Source organism: Corticium candelabrum, chromosome 11, assembly GCF_963422355.1.
Source record: "Corticium candelabrum chromosome 11, ooCorCand1.1, whole genome shotgun sequence".
NCBI lineage: Eukaryota > Metazoa > Porifera > Homoscleromorpha > Homosclerophorida > Plakinidae > Corticium > Corticium candelabrum.
The window spans coordinates 2,442,198-2,462,769 of record NC_085095.1 but is presented as its reverse complement, the minus strand read 5'-3'; the positions used below and the strand labels follow the sequence as shown (position 1 = coordinate 2,462,769).

Sequence of the window (20,572 nt, the reverse complement as noted above, 5' to 3'; positions counted from 1 at the left end):
TTGGTTAGAAGTCATAAATATGATAACATTTTTGCTGCTGTATTTATTAGTAATATAAGTTAGTGTTATTTTTCTCAGTTATTTGCATCCATTTTTGGAAGGCATTAGCAGTTAAGGTGTGACTGTCCAAATGTTATTTAAAGATGTGTTTAACTGTTAATTGTACAAAGCTGTGGCACATTTGACTGATGATTAGGGAGTGATTTGTTTGCATAATTTATTATTACACAACTCAATAAACATTTTGTCTTTTTCTACAATTGATTCTAAGAAGTTACTGGTTTGTGTCAGAACAATTGCTAGGAGTGGTCGCTATTTAGGCAAAACTTTACATGAAATCAATTTATAAAAGGTTGTCTGTAGAGTGCACAATTGGTTTCGGCCAGAATCATTGTTATTGTATGCATGATATTCTTTTGTAAACATACAGTCTACCTGTTGCATTTATGTGAAACATTTGCAAAATATGTGATCTAATGTTGAGGCGAAATGGGGTAAGAGAGGAAGGGATGACAGTAAGAAGTGTAAAGATACAATGTAGTGCATATGGTTTTAGATACAATAATATGGTAGACAAGCAGTTTAGCTGTGCAAGCACAAACGTTTGATATGTTACGCTATGGAAGGAACACAAGCACCAAGTTTCAAAAAGTTGGTAACTTTGCCTCTGTATTGTACTCTTTCAGTGTACATATGCATGACACTATACATTTGGGAACATACTAAGCTATACTGAGAATAATTGTGTGACACTGTTGATACACAGAGCCATGAATCTACCTTTTATCTGTCAATGCTACTAATATAAAATCTACAATTAAATGGATTAACTATGATATATTATAGACTAAATTTTCTGTACGCTGGCTTTGGGCTGCTTCTTTGGAGTGCACTTCTGTGTTTATAAATGCTATCACTTGAGGTTGAGGTTAGAAATTTGTTCAGGGGGAGACATTAGACTAAGCTACACTAGTTGTGTAGGATCGTGACTGTAACAGCATTTGTCTGTAATGTACTTTGATTATTAAAGTACACTGGTATTCAGATTATAAAGCAGACATAGACATGATATGCTAATGATGTTATGAACTGTAGTTTGAGCAGTTGTTTTTGGTTAAGGGAACCGTTGGACAAAATGGTAAACCAGGGAGGAATGGTCAGAAGGGAGCTGATGGACTTCCAGTATGAGTATGCTCAACGTGTCATTAAGCAAATGAAGATTTTGATTTTGTGGATTGTTAGGGTAGGAATGGCACACACGGCACTCCGGGTCAAATGGTTAGTTTGATTGGAATGATTTTAGAAAACTACGTTTAGTATACTAACGGATATTATGACAGGGACATCCTGGCCAGTCAGGAAGACCAGGAACAAATGTGGAGTCATATTAACAAACGTTTGTGTGTTGACTCATTAATTGTAGTCTGTGTTCATGTGAAGGGATCCAACGGATTTGATGGTGAAAAAGGAGAGAAAGGAGTTAAGGTAGGTGTATGTATAACAATGCTTGCATTAATGTCATTGAACAACAGTTTGGTATTGCGTAATGATGTGACATTTTGGTTGATTGTTTAGTGTGGATGTAGTGTGTTTATAATTTATAGATATTAATTAGTAAACAGTACTTGACCCATCATTACAAACTTCATCCAGAAGAGTTAACAAATTGTCAATACACATGTGGTAATTGCCACTAATCGTGATGTTGTAAGGATATACTCGTAGTACGTATGTATATAACTCTTATTGTGTTTTTCAAGTTGTCACTTTTAGACCATTTATCTTTTTCATTATATGGTCTCTTACTATTACTGTATCTATTTTTGGTTGTTTTGCATTAAGTTGGTGGCACATCTTTTGTTCCAGGACATCCATACCCTTAACTGTTGTTTGGCCACTTAATGACATAAAAATAGATAACTTTATATAACAGACAACTGAATATAGAATCAAACTCATTGTACATGCAACGTTTCGATCAACTTCAGACATTAGGATTTTATATGTTGACTGGCAAGGATATTGATCATTGTGCCGTAATAAGTCTGGTTCACATTATGACGCTGACACTCAGCTGAGCGTCAAACTTGAAAGAGATTGCCTTAATGGAGGCAGCATCTTTGATGTTGACACTGACGCTGGAGAGTGATTCATTACTATTTCAGTGTCAGCGTCAGTGTCATATATGAAGCAGGCTTTAGGCTTTAATAGATGATATTGTTGCTATGACTGAAAACAGAGTTACTAGCAAGGGCTCAAACTATCTCTTTAATTAACAACATTTGATTCCTCTACAGTTGTATTCATGAATTATGTCATGTGCTTGACTGTTGTTAATTTCAATTGATTCTATCATTATCTTAGCCTTTTTATTACATTGAAGGTTAGATGTGAGAATGAAGTTGTAATATTGTCTACAGTGGGACTATTTACGATTGACTATTGTTTCAGTTCTATGCATGAAAAGTGGAGATGTGACATGTTACTTACTGTAAGTCAGTGGTCAATGTTAGATCATATTGTATTTTCTGTTTTGTAGGGTGACATTGGGCCTATTGGTGTGCCTGGTCTGAAAGGATCTAAGGCAGGTACAATGCATGAAATTATACGGAATAACGAAAGCTTGTCTAGGTTTTGGTGCATTTGTCATTCTTCTGTATTTTATGGAAGGACAGCTGGCATTTATTTTATTTATTAATTAATCTTATTTGTCATTGGTTGGTGATCTCACATATGGGTTTGTTTTAGGGTGTTTCTGGAGTGAAGGGATCCAAGGTAAGGATCGTCTTGTTAGGCTGTTGTTGGACTAATAAAATAACAAATACTAATGGTGGGTCATTAGAAGGGATAGGACATGACTGGATATGCTATGTTGATTGCTTTATAGGGTGATTTCGGGAAGCAAGGTCCAGTTGGTTTTACAGGTCCTCCTGGGCAAGCAATAAAGGTGTTTATAGAACCTCTAAAGTTACACACACACACACACACACACACACACACACACACACACACACACACACACACACACACACACACACACACACACACACACAATCCATCCATCCATCCATCCATCCATCCATGTTCTGCCTTCTCTTGGGTAAGTGGTGCAGGCCACATTGTTAGGTCACTTCTTAGGAGTTTATTGCCCCCAACGTAATCTCTGGGCTCTGTTTGGATTTTGATTGCAGAACTTCGTATGATTTCTATAACCTTGTTGTTAAAGTTTTGGTGGCAGTGACAACAAAAGGGGATCTCTTGAGCTGCTGCTCCATGTTTCTGTCGTTGGTGATTGACAAGACCTGCCTTGTTTTGGGCTGTAAAAGTGCAACCAGGTTGAGAACACTGTAGGTCGGTCTGATCTGATACTTGCTTTCCCTCATTTCTTTCCTTTCTCTTATCTTTTTTCATCTTTTCCATTTCTTCAGCTTCCTCGTTCAACTCTAACTACAGCATCCATTATGGATCTCCACTTAGCACGATGTTGGGTAATGTGCATGCCATTCTTTGTTGAGCTTACATTTCTTCAAATCTCTCATCACAGCATTGACTCATCTCAGCTTATGGCCGCCTACAGAACGTTTACTTTCTTCAAACTTGCAAACTAGCAGTTGCCTTGGAATACAATGAGGTTCCATCCTGGCTACGTGGCCTAGCCACCTAGACACACACACACACACACACACACACACACACACACACACACACACACACACACACACACACACACACACACAATACAATAACATTTTGTTTTTGTTCACACATCTGTTGTTGCATTGCATGTACGTATGCAAAGCTGTGTGCACTCTAGCTTGCAATGGTCACAGCTTTAATCTCTTTGTAGGGTGAAACTGGAGCTCCTGGCGTTTCTGGAAATAAAGGATCAGCTGGTCTTCCTGTTAGAATGATGATAATGGAATAAAAGAGACATGTACATTTGCTGCACAACTGTTTGCTGATTTTAGGGTCGTCCAGGAGTAGCTGCAGATAGAGGATCCAAAGGTAGTCAGGTAGAGCTTGTTATACATAATGCTACAATTTACGACTTCAAGTCTGTCTTCTGTCTATGCAATTGGTGTAGGGTGACAAAGGAGACAAAGTAGTCATTTGTTATGAATGCAGCTAAGAAAATTTACTCACAGAGATGCCTTGCTATAACTTGATATAGGGAGAAGTCGGTGATAATGGTTCTCAAGGTCTAAAGGTGTGTGTGTGTGTGTGTGTGTGTGTGTGTGTGTGTGTGTGTGTGTGTGTGTGTGTGTGTGTGTGTGTGTGTGTGTGTGTGTGTGTGTGTGTGTGTGTGTGTGTGTGTGTGTGTGTGTGTGTGTGTGTGTGTGTGTGTGTGTGTGTGTGTGTGTGTGTGTGTGTGTGTGGTGGTTCCCGGATAAGAGATGGCGGCGCCCGGAGTTCGCTAGGCTCCGTGGTTGCTTGCCTTGATTGTGGAGAAACTTGATTGAAAGTCGGTTTCACAGTGCAAGATCAATAGTAAATAGCAAGTCTAAGCTCATTGTGGTCGTTGAGCGAAGGATATTTAAATTTCTTTCGCTAACGTCTACGAGAAGGAGGACTAGCTGCGGGACACACAAGGGAAGGCTACCCTTCAAACCCACGAAATCGACGTCTACTGGTCGTCCCGGTTCTCCGGTCCATCAGTGGGAAATCGTTTTCGTCAGAGTGAGCGTACGGCCTGGACATCCGGACCTTCACTATAATCTATTCAACGTCTAACTCTCCTTTTCATATCGCTATTTGTCATCAAAAACAGCTAAGTGTCATTACTCAGGTGAGAAATCTACAAGGCGGTTTACAGGCTTCCAAGGTGATGACAGTTGACATCAAGAAAATTGGTTGTTGGAATGTGAGGTCTCTGATTGATCGTGAATCATCTGAATGTCCTGAGAGAAGATCAGCTTTAATTGCTACTGAACTGCTTCGTCTTGGAATAGATGTAGCAGCACTTTCAGAGACTAGACTTGCTGAACAAGGCAGTTTTGATGAGACAATTGGAAATGACGGGTATAGATTTTACTGGTCAGGAAAATCAGTGGGTGTGAAACGTGAGTCAGGAGTTGGTTTTGCCATCAGAAAACATATTGTGAGTAAACTTTCTGACTTGCCCATTGCACTTAATGATCGAATGATGACTTTGAGATTACCGTTAGTCAAAGACAAGTTTGTGACATTTGTCAGTGTTTATGCTCCAACATTAACATCAGACGATGCAATAAAGAACAACTTTTATGATCAACTACATAATTTGCTAGTCAAAATTTCACCAGATGATAAACTCATTCTCATGGGTGATTTTAATGCCAGAGTTGGTTGTGACTATGAGTCTTGGCCAGGAATCATAGGACGTCATGGTGTTGGGAAAGAAAATGCAAATGGTCGTCTGTTGCTGGAGCTCAGTTCTATCCATCAACTATGCATCACTAATACAAAATTTCAATTACCTGACAAATTAAAAGTGACGTGGAAACATCCTCGGTCACATCGTTGGCATCAACTTGATCACATCATTACTAGAAGGAAAGATGTGCAAGATATACAGCTAACACGTGTTCTTAGAAGTGCTGAATGCTGGACAGACCATCGTTTGTTAAAGTCAAATGTCAACTTCAGGGTTGTTTCCAAAAAACGGTTTACCAAGTATTCAATGAGAAAGTTTGACATAAATCGTTTAAATGATCCGAATATTGTTACTTGCTTTGAAAATCAACTCAAAGAGGAACTTGAGTTGTCAAAAGAAATTGAAGGTTCATGGAATAGACTCAAGACTGCTGCAACAACTGCAGCAAACAAAACCATTGGGTTCAAAAAGAATAAGAGAGAAGACTGGTTTGACAATAATAATGATGAAATTCAAGATCTCTTGGAAAAGAAACATGCTGCTTTGGCTAAATTGCAACAAAATCCACGCTCTATTGAGTTGAATAGAGTTTTCCAAGAGCTGAAGAGGGAGACCCAGCGTACATTACGTCAGCTACGTGATCAGTGGTGGGAAGCTAGAGCAAATCATTTACAGAACTTAGCAGACAATAATGACAAACGATTTTATGGTGAATTGAAGAAGATCATTGGTCCAACTTATATGTGCTCTACTCCTTTACGTCATGAAGATGGTCAACTACTAACAAGTAAAACAGAGATACTTGATCGCTGGAAACGTCATTTTGCTTCTCTGCTTAATAGGGATACAACAATTGCTCCATCATTTTTAGATGCACTTCCACAGCAACCGCTTCATCAAGACATGGAAGAAATACCTACACATGATGAAATAGACTGTGCCATCAAGTCACTAAAACTTGGAAAAGCTGCTGGTCCTGACGGTCTTGCTGCTGAGTTTTATCAGAGAGGAGGCGATGTCTTTTTTGAAGAGGTTGTCAAGGTTATTCATTGTATTTGGGACACAGAAGAAATACCACAGGAAATCAAGAATGCCACCATAGTTACAATCTTCAAAAGGAAGGGCGATAAAACTGACTGTGGTAATTGGCGTGGAATCTCATTACTATCCATTGCTGGAAAAGTTATATCAAGAATACTGTTGAATAGGCTGGTAGATGCAATTGCAGAGGAGATTCTTCCTGAGTCACAATGTGGCTTTCGACAAGGTAGAGGCACCACTGATATGGTGTTTACTCTAAGACAAATTCAAGAAAAAAGCAGAGAACAACAGAAACCGTTATACATGGTGTTTATTGACCTGACAAAGGCATTTGATTCTGTCAATCGTGATGCACTTTGGAAGGTATTACAGAAGATGGGTTGCCCACCTAAATTTGTTAGTTTGGTCAAGCAGCTGCATGAAGGTATGACAGCAGAAATTGTTTCTGAAGGGGAAAAATCAGAAACTTTTCATGTGCAAACAGGAGTAAAACAGGGCTGTGTGCTAGCACCCACTCTTTTTGCCCTTTTCCTCGCAGCTATGCTGACAGAAATGAATCGTATGGTGGACCAGCAAGGTGTGTTTGTTGAACATCGGATAGATGGTCGACTGTATAATCTTCGAAGGTTAATGGCCAAATCCAAAACAACAACCACAACACTTAGAGATCTACTCTTTGCTGATGATTGTGCTCTTGTGGCACACTCTGTGAATGACATGCAGGAATTGGTACATGCTTTTGAAGACGCTGCTAGTAGTTTTGGCTTGCAGATAAATGTAAAGAAGACTGAGTATATGTTTCAGCCAGCTCCTGGTACAACAAATATTGCTGAAAACATCTACATAAATGGTGAAGCATTGAAGAAAGTGTCTTCTTTTTCTTATCTTGGTAGCGTCATTTCAGACGATTGCACAGTTGATAGAGACATTACAGTTCGTTTGCAGAAGGCAAGCAAAGCATATGGTGCATTACAGAAAAAACTGTGGAGTCAACGAGGTATACAGGTAAAGACCAAACTCAAGGTGTACAAGGCAGCTGTGATCTCAACACTTTTGTATGGATCGCAGTCTTGGCCGTTGTACAGAAGAAACGTTCAAGAACTAGAGAAATTTCACCTTCGTTGTCTTCGACGAATCTTAAGAATTCATTGGACTGAAAGAGTGACAAATGCTGAGGTTCTGAAAAGAGCTGAATTGACAGGCATTGAATGCATGTTGATCAAACAACAACTGAAATGGGTCGGTCATGTCGTCAGAATGGATGACAGAAGATTTCCCAAACAGGTGTTTTATGGTCAACTTCCAAATGCTCCAAGAAAAGCTGGTGGTCAGAAGCTGAGATACAAAGATACTGTTAGACATAACCTGCAAAGGGTTGACATTAGACAAGATAATTGGGAAGTGCTGGCTTCAGAGCGTGTAGTCTGGAAAGGAAAGATAAATTCAGGTTTAAAGAGTTTTGAGGAAAAGCGAGTGAACAAGATGATAGAGAAGAATCAGTTGCGTCACAATCTGTTGTCAGGAATTACAGCTACTGAATATATTTGCAGTAAATGTCAAAGAGATTGTCGTTCACAGATTGGTCTCTTGTCACATGAGCGTGCCCACAAAAGACGAAAAGACAACTCTCTTAGTGACAAATGACTAACTTAGATGACTGTATTTATATATACGTATTGGAGAGGAGTCGTGAGCTCGAAAACGAGTAGCGAAGAAGAAGAAGAAGTGTGTGTGTGTGTGTGTGTGTGTGTGTGTGTGTGTGTGTGTGTGTGTGTGTGTGTGTGTGTGTGTGTGTGTGTGTGTGTGTGTGTGTGTGTGTGTGTGTGTGTGTGTGTGTGTGTGTGTGTGTGTGTGTGTGTGTGTGTGTGTGTGTGTGTGTGTGTGTGTGTGTGTGTGTGTGTGTGTGTGTGTGTGTGTGTGTGTGTGTGTGTGTGTGTGTGTGTGTGTGTGTGTGTGTGTGTGTGTGTGTGTGTGTGTGTGTGTGTGTGTGTGTGTGTGTGTGTGTGTGTGTGTGTGTGTGTGTGTGTGTGTGTGTGTGTGTGTGTGTGTGTGTGTGTGTGTGTGTGTGTGTGTGTGTGTGTGTGTGTGTGTGTGTGTGTGTGTGTGTGTGTGTGTGTGTGTGTGTGTGTGTGTGTGTGTGTGTGTGTGTGTGTGTGTGTGTGTGGTGCAATAGCTCAATTGGTTAGAGTGCATTTGGAGAATGAAAACATGCAGTACCTTGCAGGGTTGCAGGTTCAAGTCACAGTGATGGCAAGCTATAGCATAATTTCCTTAAGCAAGAAACTTACACACAATTGCTTCTCTTGACTCAGGAGTATAAATGAGTACCTGGTCATTGACTGGGGTGGACATGATCGCTGGCTTGGCCCTAACATCATGCAGCAGACGGGTACGTGTGGGCCTTGGTGTCCAGTCCCAAAGCTGCGCCATAGTCAGTGCCCCTGGATGACTCTGGCCAAGCTCCAGGTGGATTGTAGCGCTGGCCCTAAGCCTCCACGTAGCGCATGGAGGCCCTGTCTCTAGAAGCAGGGGGAGCTATCTCCACAACTAACCTGAAGGTTGACGTCATTCACGAATGACGTGGAGGGCTTGACATTTGTGTGTGTGTGTGTGTGTGTGTGTGTGTGTGTGTGTGTGTGTGTGTGTGTGTGTGTGTGTGTGTGTGTGTGTGTGTGTGTGTGTGTGTGTGGCTTGAATGTCCAACCATCGAATTCTCAAGATGTGCTTCTTTGGGTGGTTATCAGATAAATGTCCACAAGGTGGCCCCAGAAACTGCTGGAAAGACATAATTAGGAAAGATCTAATTGATCTGAAGATTCCAGGAAGCTCTTGGTATGACTTAGCAAATATATCAAGATTTACTTAGAGAGAACATTGCCATGCCTGCCTGCCTGCCTGGAGTTTAGTCAATTGTTTTTGGCAATGTTGATTTATAAACTGTGTCTCCGTGACTGCCTCAGATGTTTCAGAAGCATTATTGATTTGAAGAGACACAAATGCATTCCTGAAAGAGAAAAACCTGTACATCAGCAAACTGGAGCCATTGAATGCCAGACCAAAGGAGGCTATTCAGTACACTAATGCATTGATATGCACGGGAAGACTTTTTTTGACTTTGTCTTTGTCTCTAGCCTCGTCCCCAGACTCTCTCGTGCTTGTCTTTTCCGGTGCCCATATGACAATTTTTATGCTGGCACCAGACAAGACTAGCACAAGAGAGTCTGGGGAAAAGGCTATTTGTCTCCACTAAAAGGGTAGCGTGTCTGTTTAGATGGAAGCGATACAGAAGGAAGAGGAGGTGTGTGTGTGTGTGTGTGTGTGTGTGTGTGTGTGTGTGTGTGTGTGGGTGGGTGGGTGGGTGGGTGGGTGTGGGTGTGTGTGTGGGTGGGTGGGTGGGTGTGGGTGGGTGGGTGTGGGTGGGTGTGTGTCCAGGCATGTGTGCACATACTCAAATATCATTAGTCTATATGGCAAGACAGTATTTGTTATTCCTAGGGAGCTCAAGGTGTTCCCGGAGTAAAAGGTGAAAAGGTGGGCAGCTTTGTAGCATATGCTAAACTGCATACTACAACGAAGATTGCTGAATGAATCAATCTACAGGGTGACATTGGACCAGCTGGAATAAATGGAACAGAAGGACCTAAGGTGCGAAACATACCAAAGGCATTGTGGGAATTTACTACGTATACAGAGGCAGGTTCAGAGTTTTACTTTTTCCAAATTAGAGGTGTACAGCTAATGAATCTGGGTGACCTTTTACATGTTTGGTACACAGTAGCACAATTGAGTGGCTATAAACATGCATATAAGTCTCTGATCTCTTGTAAGGCTGTCGTGCCTTTCATAAAGTTGCAACATATTGATTGCATATCTACGTGTACATTACTGTAGTACAGTACTGTACAGTAGTACAGCAAGATATATATATATATATATATATATATATATATATATATATATATATATCCATATAACAGAGCTGAGTTTAGGCATGGGTGTGAGGAGTAAGCAATCCTATGGAGACAAATTTTGATATATATATATATATATATATATATATATATATATATATATATATATATGTATATATATATATATATGTATGTATGTATGTATGTATGTATGTATGTATGTATGTATGTATGTATGTATGTATATACACACTTGTATGTTTTACACTTGTGTTTCTTTACATAAAAACACTGGACATGGCCCCTGAGTGTTACAAATTGTACGTTTGACTGCCACTGCTAGTGCATATGTTCATGCTGTGTACATTTTTTCAAATCAATTGACTGTTATTAATCTCACAATGAGAGCTAGTGCACACGAGTATTTGCTTTAGAGAGGTCTGGTTTTCTAAGAAATTGGAATGATGCATAGCAACCATAATCTTAACATTTAGTATGTTGGTATAATGTTTTGTACAGGGTTGCTTGTCTGTCTGCTTGCGTGCCTGTTTTGTGTGCTTTCTTGTGTACTAATTTTTATAGTTTTTCTATTGCTCCTCTATCAGCTAGTGGCATGTGATCCAATACTTGTCATAATCAAGCATCCCTGTTTCTAATTAAGCTATGAGCGTAAAGAAGGACACCATAATGAGTGGTGGACTGCTTTGCGAGAAGCTCACTCTAAACGAGCTGAATTGACTTCCGGTCTGTCTGTCGGTATGTCGCTATGTTTGTTTGTACCTATGTTTGTTTGTAAGTGTGTGTGTCATGCTCGGGGAGTTTTTCGAGCCAATCAGCAGTCGTTTTGGGACGCAAAATAGGTGACGTAATACTAGCTTGTCAGCGTGAATCACTCTGGGGGTTTGTTGAGCCAATCAGCAGTCCTTTTGGGACACCAACAATGGTGTTGTAACAATCCCACGCATTATGACAGAAAAGCCGAGATGTCATTTACCCATTGTAAGGTCTAACCGTCGTCAAACTGAGAAGCGCAGAGTAAAGTTTAGGTAATTGTTGTAAGCGTCTGTTACTTTTTTACAGAAGAATCGCAAACCAAGCGAATTCATCGTTCTTCAAGAAGCCAAGCGAAGGTTCTATGGGACCATGCATGCACCAGCCATTGTATGCGCATGAACAATGTGCATTATCCACGATCTTCAAGAGGACAATACGCTATGTGTAAGTAGGACTGATGATGAACAATCGATGTCGTCTTGCAAGAAAGATTTGTAGGAAACGTTGACGCTGCTGTCTTCTGGATCCGGTCACTACATGTCGCTTCACAGTATTTCCCATGCATGCACGAGACGTACATCGATCTCTAGCTACCACGAATTATACTAATGGAACGGAAGATGATAGCAACAGCTCAACGAAAGCAAGAATTGCACACATATGCATGTGCTGAATTCGAAGTAGTGTGGGACATTGATGACATTTAGTTAATTATCTTTAATCACATTGACGCATCCCTGTGTTTTCAAAGAATTATATTCTAACAACACTTACAGGCTAATGATTAATTAATGATAATTAAAGACAATAGATGGACAAAAATTTAATAAAATTTACATTGCTAGTCACAATAAATACACATGCAAACACAAACACACACACACACACACACACACACACACACTCACACACACACACACACACACACACACACACACACACACACACACACACACACACACACACACACATACACACACACACACTCAGTGACACACAAACAAACAAACACACACACACACACACACACACACACACACACACACACACACACACACACACACACACACATGCACATATACTCTCGTAGCTCTGAAGCGAGTAGAACACAGCTTCATTAGTAGTAGTTGCCAGGCAGACTGTATGGTCACTTCCATTTGTTTTGACTAATAGACAGACAATAGTCTGGTTTAGACCACTACACCTTCTGATACATTTGATTGCTCTATTAGTCAACAGTTATAATTAACATTTTAACAGTCCCAGTCTGCATTTTTCTATTATTAAAAGTTGTTTGGAATTTGGTTGTTGATTGTCATTAATTACCTAATACCTACTGTAACTGAACTCTAAATGGCAAATTATGTGGGAAGAAGAAATTAGCCTTGAGGATGAAACTGGTTACTGTACTCTACCCAAAGAGTGATTAGATTAGCTTACACACCAGGTGAGCAGTTAGTGATTTATTTTCTATATAATCAATCATTAATTAATTAAAGTAGAACAAGACCTGGTAGTCAAAAGGAGACTTTCGGGTGCGGATTTCAACCTAATGACACCTTACTGCTGTTATTATGTGACCTGTTGTTATTCTTTGCTAGATTCTCATTGGGAAACTGTAGCAATCAGACTTCCATGTTAGGGCATTGGTTTTTGTTATTATGAGCCTGCCTAGGTGGCTGTCTATGACAAAGTCTTGCGGTGAATTGATGGTAAAGTTCGGTTGTGATTTCACAACGAGTCACATTGAAACAGAACTCTAAAAAATGAAAAACAAGCATCCACTGTAGTCACGACTGGTGAAGTATATCATGGCAACTGGACTCCAAAAGATAAACAATGAATTATAATGAACTCAGAAGTGCTATTTTAGTAACAAATATGTGCATTTTTACTACAGTACTATTTACAGAAATTGCTAGACATTACAAAAGTCAGACAAGTTATTACTTGTGGTCACCGCAACACAGTATCTTGGTCAGTACATCTATACAACATGTCACACTTTCTTTGTCTTATGCCTCAAATGTACAGTCAGACCTCGTTATTCAGACCTCGTTATTCCGACCTCGTTTGTTTCACTGGTTTCTATCAGACTAATGCCATGTCAGATTATCTGGTCTAAACATATAGTGACCCATGTAAATTGGTTTCACGTGTAATAAGGAGGTCTGACTGTAATCTACATAAACTGAAACATTTGGAAATTTTGAGGTCTTAAGCCACTAATGCACACACATGCTGCTTGGCCTTACTGGCAGTCTGTCTACACTGACCCCAATAGCGAAAATACTTGTGATGTGGAGTGAGGATATTGTATTGTGATATCATAATGTCTTTGGCTAATGTTATGGAGGCAGCAGCAACAGTGGCAATATACCTGGAGGTCTAGTGCAACATGATTTAGGAATTAAAATTAATTACATTGTACACACAGGTTTTTCCAGACTGGCTGCAGTCCATATAATGGTATCAGTCTTTCTGGCTTTCTGTGTGTAAGGTCTGGTGGTGTTGTAAACACTATGATAATCAGTGTTGAAGGATTTCTAGTGTATATGAAACTGCATTGTTTTCTGTAGTGTTATGTTGGCTTACTTGACCTCCAAGTACTAACTTGACTCTAATGACTGCATGCATACATATATACATCAGATGATCTATGTGAATGCAACTGATAGATATATACTGTCTGTGTAATAAGATATTGCTTTTCTGTCTATTTGCATTGTTAGTTCTTACATATGTGACTAAACCAGCAGTTGGGCATATCTACCAACATTTTATTGATTAAAGAATTTGGCCTGTAAATTTCTTATGATGATGGATGAGTTGAGAACATGCTGACGTTGTGCTCAAGCACCGAGTCTTGTCCGTGTATCTGATATAATTTTGTGTATTTTTATTGTGGAACCATGAGTTTTGTCAATGCACATCTGACATTGGAACATGTAGAGCAGATTACTAGTTTATTAGCCGGTCTACTTGTATTTGTGAACAGATATACAGGTAGTGCTTCATTCATGGAATACATGTTAACTTTATTGTTACCAATCTTGCTGTGGAAGTCTTGTTCTTTGATCAAGGAGTTGGCATAGTGCACTTGTGCTTCAGGTCATGATCCTTCAACTCTGAGTGCATTTGTCTGCTTTTTGTTTGTGCTGTAATGTATGCATTGTAACAGACAAAATAGAGTTACTATAGAGCCACAAAAGAATATGCCTTACAGATACTGTTCTCACACTTTGAGGATTGAGCTTGCATGCAGGAAGCAAATACTTGTTGCTCTTTTAATTGTATTGGCAATAGCTGAGTTGCGATAGCTGGCTTTGCAGCTCTGGTTGTTTCAATCTGTAAGTTGAAGTTCTTCGGGGTGTTCCATTTGTGTGCACAAAGAATTCTCTCTTCACTGCATGGTTGTCAAATGTAACTCATGCATCAGGATTCGTCAGCTTTCCCACTTATTGAATTGAATTGCAATGATGCCAAAGGAAGAATGAAGCTTGCAAGAGCATGCTGTACATTACATTTATTGTGGCAATGAATTTTTGGCATGCAATCCTAGTTGATTAGCAGCATAGTTGGACTTTGACCTTTAGTTTCTAACTTCCTTTCTTATCTATGTTGCTTCTCTTCAGGAGATATGTTTTGAATAATTAATCGAAGGAACGTACCCTCAAGCTAATTTGGATGACACCTCCCCCAACAACTTCTTACTTAGAGTGTGAGAGGATGGTATGGTATGCAGTGAATGCAAGCCACTCCCTCTTATTATATTTCTTGCAGCTTCAACCGTTTCCTGATTAAGCTACTTGAGTGTAATTTATTTAATAGTTGGGTTGGTGTTGTGCATTGTTTTTTTTGGAAGTATTTCTAAAGTATAAGTTTCAAAATGAAATATAGTGTGGAATAGAAAGAGAGAATGCATCTGCAGCTAGGCTGCTTGGTTAGCGATTGGTGTCTACAACTTCATATCTCCTCTAGGTAGCTACCTCCAGGTTGCAAAACCATGTAGATAAACTATTTGGCTCTCATTTGTCATGTTCACATGTAGATGATTGAGGAGCCAGCAAGTAAGTATAGGTGTACTGTACCCTTTGCTTTGAAATATTTGGCAAAGCTTAGACAAGACACTCTAGAGATGAACATGGGACCATCCTCAGTTACATAGTTGTGTCACAGTGGGGTGGTCGACTCTGCTGTAGATAGGTTGGTCTTCTTTTAGCTTGTTTGATGAAAGGAAAACACAAGAAATTTGGAGTAGACAGTAACTGTTGTCGTATTGTAAAAAAAATAGTTCTGAAACTGTTTTAGTTTAGAAATTGTAAATTGTGTGAAAGCTGGTTAGAAGTAAACACAGGTGGTGATTGATATACACCTCATTTGACTAGCATGTCTTCAACTTGCTGTTCTTAAATGGAAGCTGCTATGCTAGTTTTTGTAATTATTTATCGGGGCACGTTTGTGAAGTAGTAACTTGAATTTGTTGCTAACTACGTGCTTGTGAGTTATCCCAGTTACCTGGACAATGTGTAATTACGTTTTTTGTAGTTATTTATTGGGGGTGTTTGTGAAGTATAATTTGAAGTGTTGCTACCTGTGTTGTTGCGAGTAATCCCAGTTACCTGGACAGTGTGTAATTATGTTTTTTTCTGTATGGCCAGGGAAAACAAGGAGAAGCAGGCCAATTTGGAACTAAAGTAAGTTTGCTCTAGATAGTGACCGATTGTTGAGTATCATGTGTTGTGTGTCTTTTCAGGGTGACGTGGGTCCAACAGGGCCAAAAGGACGAACGGTATTTGTGTTGTACAGACATTATGGGCATCATTGACGAGAGCGTGTGTTTATATACATGTATGTATTAGGGTGATTCTGGAGAGAAAGGAGATAAGGGCCTGAAGGTCTCCATCCATTAAAGTGATAAGTACTCATTTTATGATGACTTGACAATGTATGGTAGGGAGATATTGGATTGCCTGGACTACAGGGTTCTGGTGGTGGCAATGGTGAGAAGGTATCAGTTGACTTAAAACCAAGTGTCGTTTGGCATTGACGTATTGATAATATCAATATTTTGGTGGCAGGGAGTCAAAGGAAATCAGGGAACAAAGGCAGAGCATAAGAGAATTAGTATAATTGTTGTCTACATAGTGTGAATGCATGTGTTGTATACAGGGAGGAATGGGGCTACCTGGACCAGGAGGTTTGAAAGTACGTGATATCAGTGTGAAGTGACATAGATTGGCATGATTTTCTGTATTCCTGTCAGGGTGAACCAGGTTCAACTGGTGTAGACGGTGCAAAGGTGATCACTATACGAGCTGTTGGCACATTGTGTTCAAATCCAGACATTGAGTTACTCTTTGTTTGATATAAAGGGAGAGAAAGGAAATACTGGTCCTGCCGGTCCACAGGTAGAAATTCTAGTTGAATGTAGTATGTAATCTGCCACTGCATGTATACAATATTATATATGCAATTTATTGATACCATTTTTAAATTACTGCACTTGCTTCACCTACAGGTGTACATACGCATAAGTAGCCAGAAATCTTAACAATGCATATTGTGCACCGACTGTATCATACACTCTTTACATAGTTGTAGGAACCAGGGGGCATGCCCCCCAATCAGCAGCTTATGGTCACTATTTATAAAATAGATCTGAAAACGAGTAAAAAGTGGAAGTAAACGAGGAGCTCTAATAATGGCATTGCCGCTCAACCTGGATGCCATTCCTAAGCTTCTGCTTTAGTATATGCTGTCACACTTGTGGAGTCAGAATTATCATTTCTTGTGGCTTTTCTTTTCTCTTGTACAAAGCTTGTGTTGTACATTAATTATATGCCATGTGTTGTATATAGGGCAACAAGGGTTCTAAAGGAGCCAAGGTGTATATGTACTAGACTGTTCACCATGTTGGTAGACTAGCTGTGTTCGTTCGTGTATAGGGCCAAAAAGGTCAAGACGGAAGAACGGTCTTGAGTCTATGTAGAGCACAAGGTAGTTGTCATTAACTTTCACTTTATTTGAAGGGAGAAAGAGGAGAGCAGGGAATCAAGGTACAAAATGGAAATAAGAATTTGACAACTTGAAAGATTATAATTGTGATGTTTTGTGATCGGGCAATTGGTAGGGAGATCAAGGTGCTGCTGGACCACCTGGACCTGCCGGCCCAATGTCTACTGCTGTAAGAACCATTAATTAATAATTGTGTATGTCAACTCTAATGTTGTGTCATCTTCAGGGAGGTAAGTGTGATAATTACAGAATGGTAGTCAGAGTTTCTGGATTATATAAAGGGTCAAGGCGAGCTTTTGAAAAGTCTTATGTAGCTGTCTGGTAGCAATATACAGTGAGTCCAACACTTGGAAGGTCCAACCTTTGATGCGATAGCTAAAGGAATTTTGAAAGACAAAATGAGTTTGTAACCCAACTGCATGTAAGTCTTTGCACATCAATATGTGGTATTACTTTACTATAGTCAATTGTCTAGTCTGTTCCAAATTAGTCGAGAGGTTTACGAAATGAAATTGGCTTGTTGCATCAAACCTTGATCCAACTTGGTTGAGTAGATTACCTTACTTTACTTGTACTCACATTATTTATAGTCCAGACTCAGAGACTGAACCTTTCTGACATATAATCAAGTCCAACATTATCCAAACAAGCTGCTTTTATGAAACAGGAAAAGGTAACCAAGTTATGATAGACCAAGACGTCCTTCTAGAGCTCTTGCGGCTGCTCAATAACAGCAAATCGGTAGGGATGCTATCTTGATTACTGCTTCCTAGTTCCACATACGCATCATGTTGATTGTGTGTTCAATGCTAGGATACAACTGATAAGGCAGGAACCGGCACTGGTCAAAACTCGTCACAGGACGGATCTCAACAATTGCTGAAGGTAACTTGGTTCCACAAAATGTGCATATATGTGGTGTTTGCTCGAGTGGTCTGTACCGACCGCATAATCTGCAGTTGCCCGAGTGTAAAAGTACTGAATACTTGACAACACACAACGGGCAGTTGACGTGCAGATCTATTAGCGAAGGGCTGGTTGAACTTCTCCAGTGTCGAGATGGTCAAGTGTTGGAGATCAAGAATGGCAGCCCTAGATGTCAAGACCCTCAGAACGTGCTTCAGTGTACATGTGATGCACCAAATTGCCCTCTGGGAACATACGTTGCCGGGGACGGTTCGAAATTATTCTGTCGTCGTTTCACACTGCAAGAGTACCGTTATTTTGTTGCGACAACAAATTGACGGAAAGCATTTCATATTATTTATCTATGTCACGTGATCACGTTACACCTGCGTATATCACGAACTCTTCTGAAATGCTATCCCATTATCCTCTTCTCTGCTCTGCTCTGTTCTGCTTTAATCACTGCAACCAGATAAGTTCCGCGCGCATGCATTGAAATGGTCATTATAACTAAAAAACTGATTCCAAAGCTTCTGTTGGAGTATCTGTTTCAGGCAGATTATCATTATTTCCTCTCAATCTGTCTGCTTCTCCAGATCCATCCGCCATTAGTGATAAATGACGCGCAAGGGATTCTTCGATTTGAGCCTGGCACGCTTGTAAAATTTCCTGAAATTATAATCATCACGTAAGTACGTCTGCACAGGAATGTTTACGTGAACTCTGCACTTGTATACCAGATCTGTCCGCGTGACTTCTTGTAATACAACAACAGGGTTTTGACCATTAGACAGTTGCATATTCATTCCTTGAATAGCAGCGCAAGCTGCAGCAGCTGCAATCACTGAAGGCGGGTAAATAATAAACCGGTACTCTGCAAAAATGGAACAAACACACAAGAAATTACATGACTGCAATATGCTCCACACAATGAATCTCTTTACCAAAACAAGTGAGTGTAACTAACGCAGTTGCGTGTTTCTTTACAATTCTTATTTGGTCTTCTGTGACTGGAAGAAGCCCATACATAAGATCGAGGAAGTTTAGTGGAGTCGCAGTAGTCAGATCCCATTTGAGTCGATCGAGGATTATTAGCTCCATTTTCTAAACACAAGCAGTTTAGCACACTAGCACACAGGTTCACTACATACAAAACAAGAAGCAATAGTTCAGGGTTCTCTGCTCAATACAACAATGCTTATCAACTATGGATTTGTGTAAGTGGCTTGCATGGGGTTGCATACCCAAAACAGAACTAACAATATTACCATAATGCAGCATGGTTATTATGATAACAGCAACCGTCCATTTGATTTCTTTAGTTAACAGTACAGTCTGCAGGTAACCAGGACTGCAAGCTCTGTTGCAGTAAACAGAAAGGATGTAATCCAATCAGGTGACAGTGGCCATATGACAAACACTCATCATACCAGTCGAGCTCAACATAGGATCTACATTACATTCCTTCAAAGTCTGGGAAATTTCGCTTCCAAACATACCCAAATTGTTTCAAAGTCAATATCAACCCCAAAGCGGTGTACGGATCCAGACCAAATACGTTTACACTTACAGTCAAAAAACTGGGCATGAACGCATTGTCTGACATGATACATAGCTGCTTTGCCTCCAAAGGCTCTGCCTGAACGACTTTGCTGGCGACGAAGAGACAAGCTGCTGAAGTCAATTGCAAGTGATCCCTGTCAATAAATTGTTGACTGAGAATTCTGTCCAAAAGATTGACAGCTAGAGGGAGTAGTATGTCTTCAGCCCGAGTCTCTTCACACACCTACATCCAACACACAGAACACATGCTCTCAGTATGCACACACAGCCCAACAAGGGAGAGAGAGGAGGGGATTGCAGCTACCCGGACGACAACGATTTCGCGGGATCACTATCAAACATTCCTGACTTCTATCCACCTTCCCACCAGCAACACGATACGGCGAATACGCGCGAACCAACGCACGACACGATCGCTTGAGTCGGCAGCCAGCACCCACAGTTGCAACCACACACACACATGCACATACACGTGTGACAGAAACAAAACAACACGATCAATCGAACGACGACCATCTGTGGGAAGACCCCGCGAGAACTACCTCCCATCAGACGAAATAACATGACGCCAATGTAGCAAACCGTCTTGCTACACGATCGGAAATGTATCCGAAATGTATCAGCGGATGCCATCACTGCATGGATGTAGCAGTCACTTGCAACCACAAAATCGACATCAACAAACGCTCACCTCCAACATCCATTCTACCACCTGACGTCTCATTCCTTCCGTCATTCGACTCTGCTGCACCATTTCTATATACTTGGGGTTCGGTATGACTCGGTCTTCTGATCCCAGCAAGTTTTCCATGACCCGTCGACCGTCCAGCATCCTATCTCGAGGGTTGCTCCTCCGCGTTGGAGGCAACTCGATGCAGCAGAGACTGGCTGAATGTCGGTCCATCGGTCGTGCAACGAGCGAGCGGAGACAGGAAAACAGACGTGCGGGCCGGCAGATCGCAGCTGAACGGCTGACCAGCTCCACGAGGCGCCGAGTAGAATGAAT

The 20,572-nt window shown here is 40.5% G+C and overlaps 3 protein-coding genes across 13 annotated transcripts in view; 2 read left to right on the top strand and 1 right to left on the bottom strand.

The window, feature by feature from the left end:
• Positions 1–18,523, top strand: part of LOC134187479 (collagen alpha-1(XXV) chain-like) — a 27,523-nt gene extending 9,000 nt beyond the window's left edge. For 7 of the 11 annotated variants that reach the window (XM_062655602.1, XM_062655606.1, XM_062655613.1 and 4 more), the window contains 28 exons: positions 1,120–1,182; positions 1,243–1,278; positions 1,341–1,376; positions 1,441–1,485; positions 2,540–2,584; positions 2,749–2,775; positions 2,888–2,947; positions 3,848–3,901; positions 3,969–4,013; positions 4,085–4,102; positions 4,172–4,207; positions 9,890–9,925; positions 9,995–10,039; positions 15,741–15,776; positions 15,836–15,871; positions 15,942–15,977; positions 16,037–16,090; positions 16,161–16,187; positions 16,252–16,287; positions 16,346–16,381; positions 16,455–16,490; positions 16,941–16,967; positions 17,028–17,054; positions 17,112–17,138; positions 17,213–17,266; positions 17,324–17,838; positions 17,911–17,982; positions 18,057–18,523. In XM_062655602.1, the coding sequence (XP_062511586.1) occupies positions 1,120–1,182; positions 1,243–1,278; positions 1,341–1,376; positions 1,441–1,485; positions 2,540–2,584; positions 2,749–2,775; positions 2,888–2,947; positions 3,848–3,901; positions 3,969–4,013; positions 4,085–4,102; positions 4,172–4,207; positions 9,890–9,925; positions 9,995–10,039; positions 15,741–15,776; positions 15,836–15,871; positions 15,942–15,977; positions 16,037–16,090; positions 16,161–16,187; positions 16,252–16,287; positions 16,346–16,381; positions 16,455–16,490; positions 16,941–16,967; positions 17,028–17,054; positions 17,112–17,138; positions 17,213–17,266; positions 17,324–17,422 (1,077 nt within the window). In that variant the 3' untranslated portion in view covers positions 17,423–17,838; positions 17,911–17,982; positions 18,057–18,523. Of the gene's footprint in view, positions 1–1,119; positions 1,183–1,242; positions 1,279–1,340; positions 1,377–1,440; positions 1,486–2,539; positions 2,585–2,748; positions 2,776–2,887; positions 2,948–3,847; positions 3,902–3,968; positions 4,014–4,084; positions 4,103–4,171; positions 4,208–9,889; positions 9,926–9,994; positions 10,040–15,740; positions 15,777–15,835; positions 15,872–15,941; positions 15,978–16,036; positions 16,091–16,160; positions 16,288–16,345; positions 16,382–16,454; positions 16,491–16,940; positions 16,968–17,027; positions 17,056–17,111; positions 17,139–17,212; positions 17,267–17,323; positions 17,839–17,910; positions 17,983–18,056 lie in introns of those variants that run through there. The other 4 variants (XM_062655605.1, XM_062655603.1, XM_062655608.1 and 1 more) reach the window with 4 other exon arrangements.
• On the top strand, positions 7,108–8,130 carry LOC134187443 (uncharacterized). The gene has a single exon (XM_062655559.1). It carries the CDS (start codon positions 7,112–7,114, stop codon positions 8,036–8,038), a length of 927 nt encoding a protein of 308 aa, XP_062511543.1. The 5' UTR covers positions 7,108–7,111; the 3' UTR covers positions 8,039–8,130.
• Positions 18,338–20,572, bottom strand: LOC134187480 (G1/S-specific cyclin-D2-like). Its single transcript, XM_062655614.1, has 5 exons — positions 20,258–20,572; positions 19,574–19,789; positions 18,948–19,107; positions 18,741–18,877; positions 18,338–18,672 (listed from the first exon to the last, which is right to left on the bottom strand). Exons 1-5 carry the CDS (start codon positions 20,468–20,470, stop codon positions 18,514–18,516), a joined length of 885 nt encoding a protein of 294 aa, XP_062511598.1. The 5' UTR covers positions 20,471–20,572; the 3' UTR covers positions 18,338–18,513.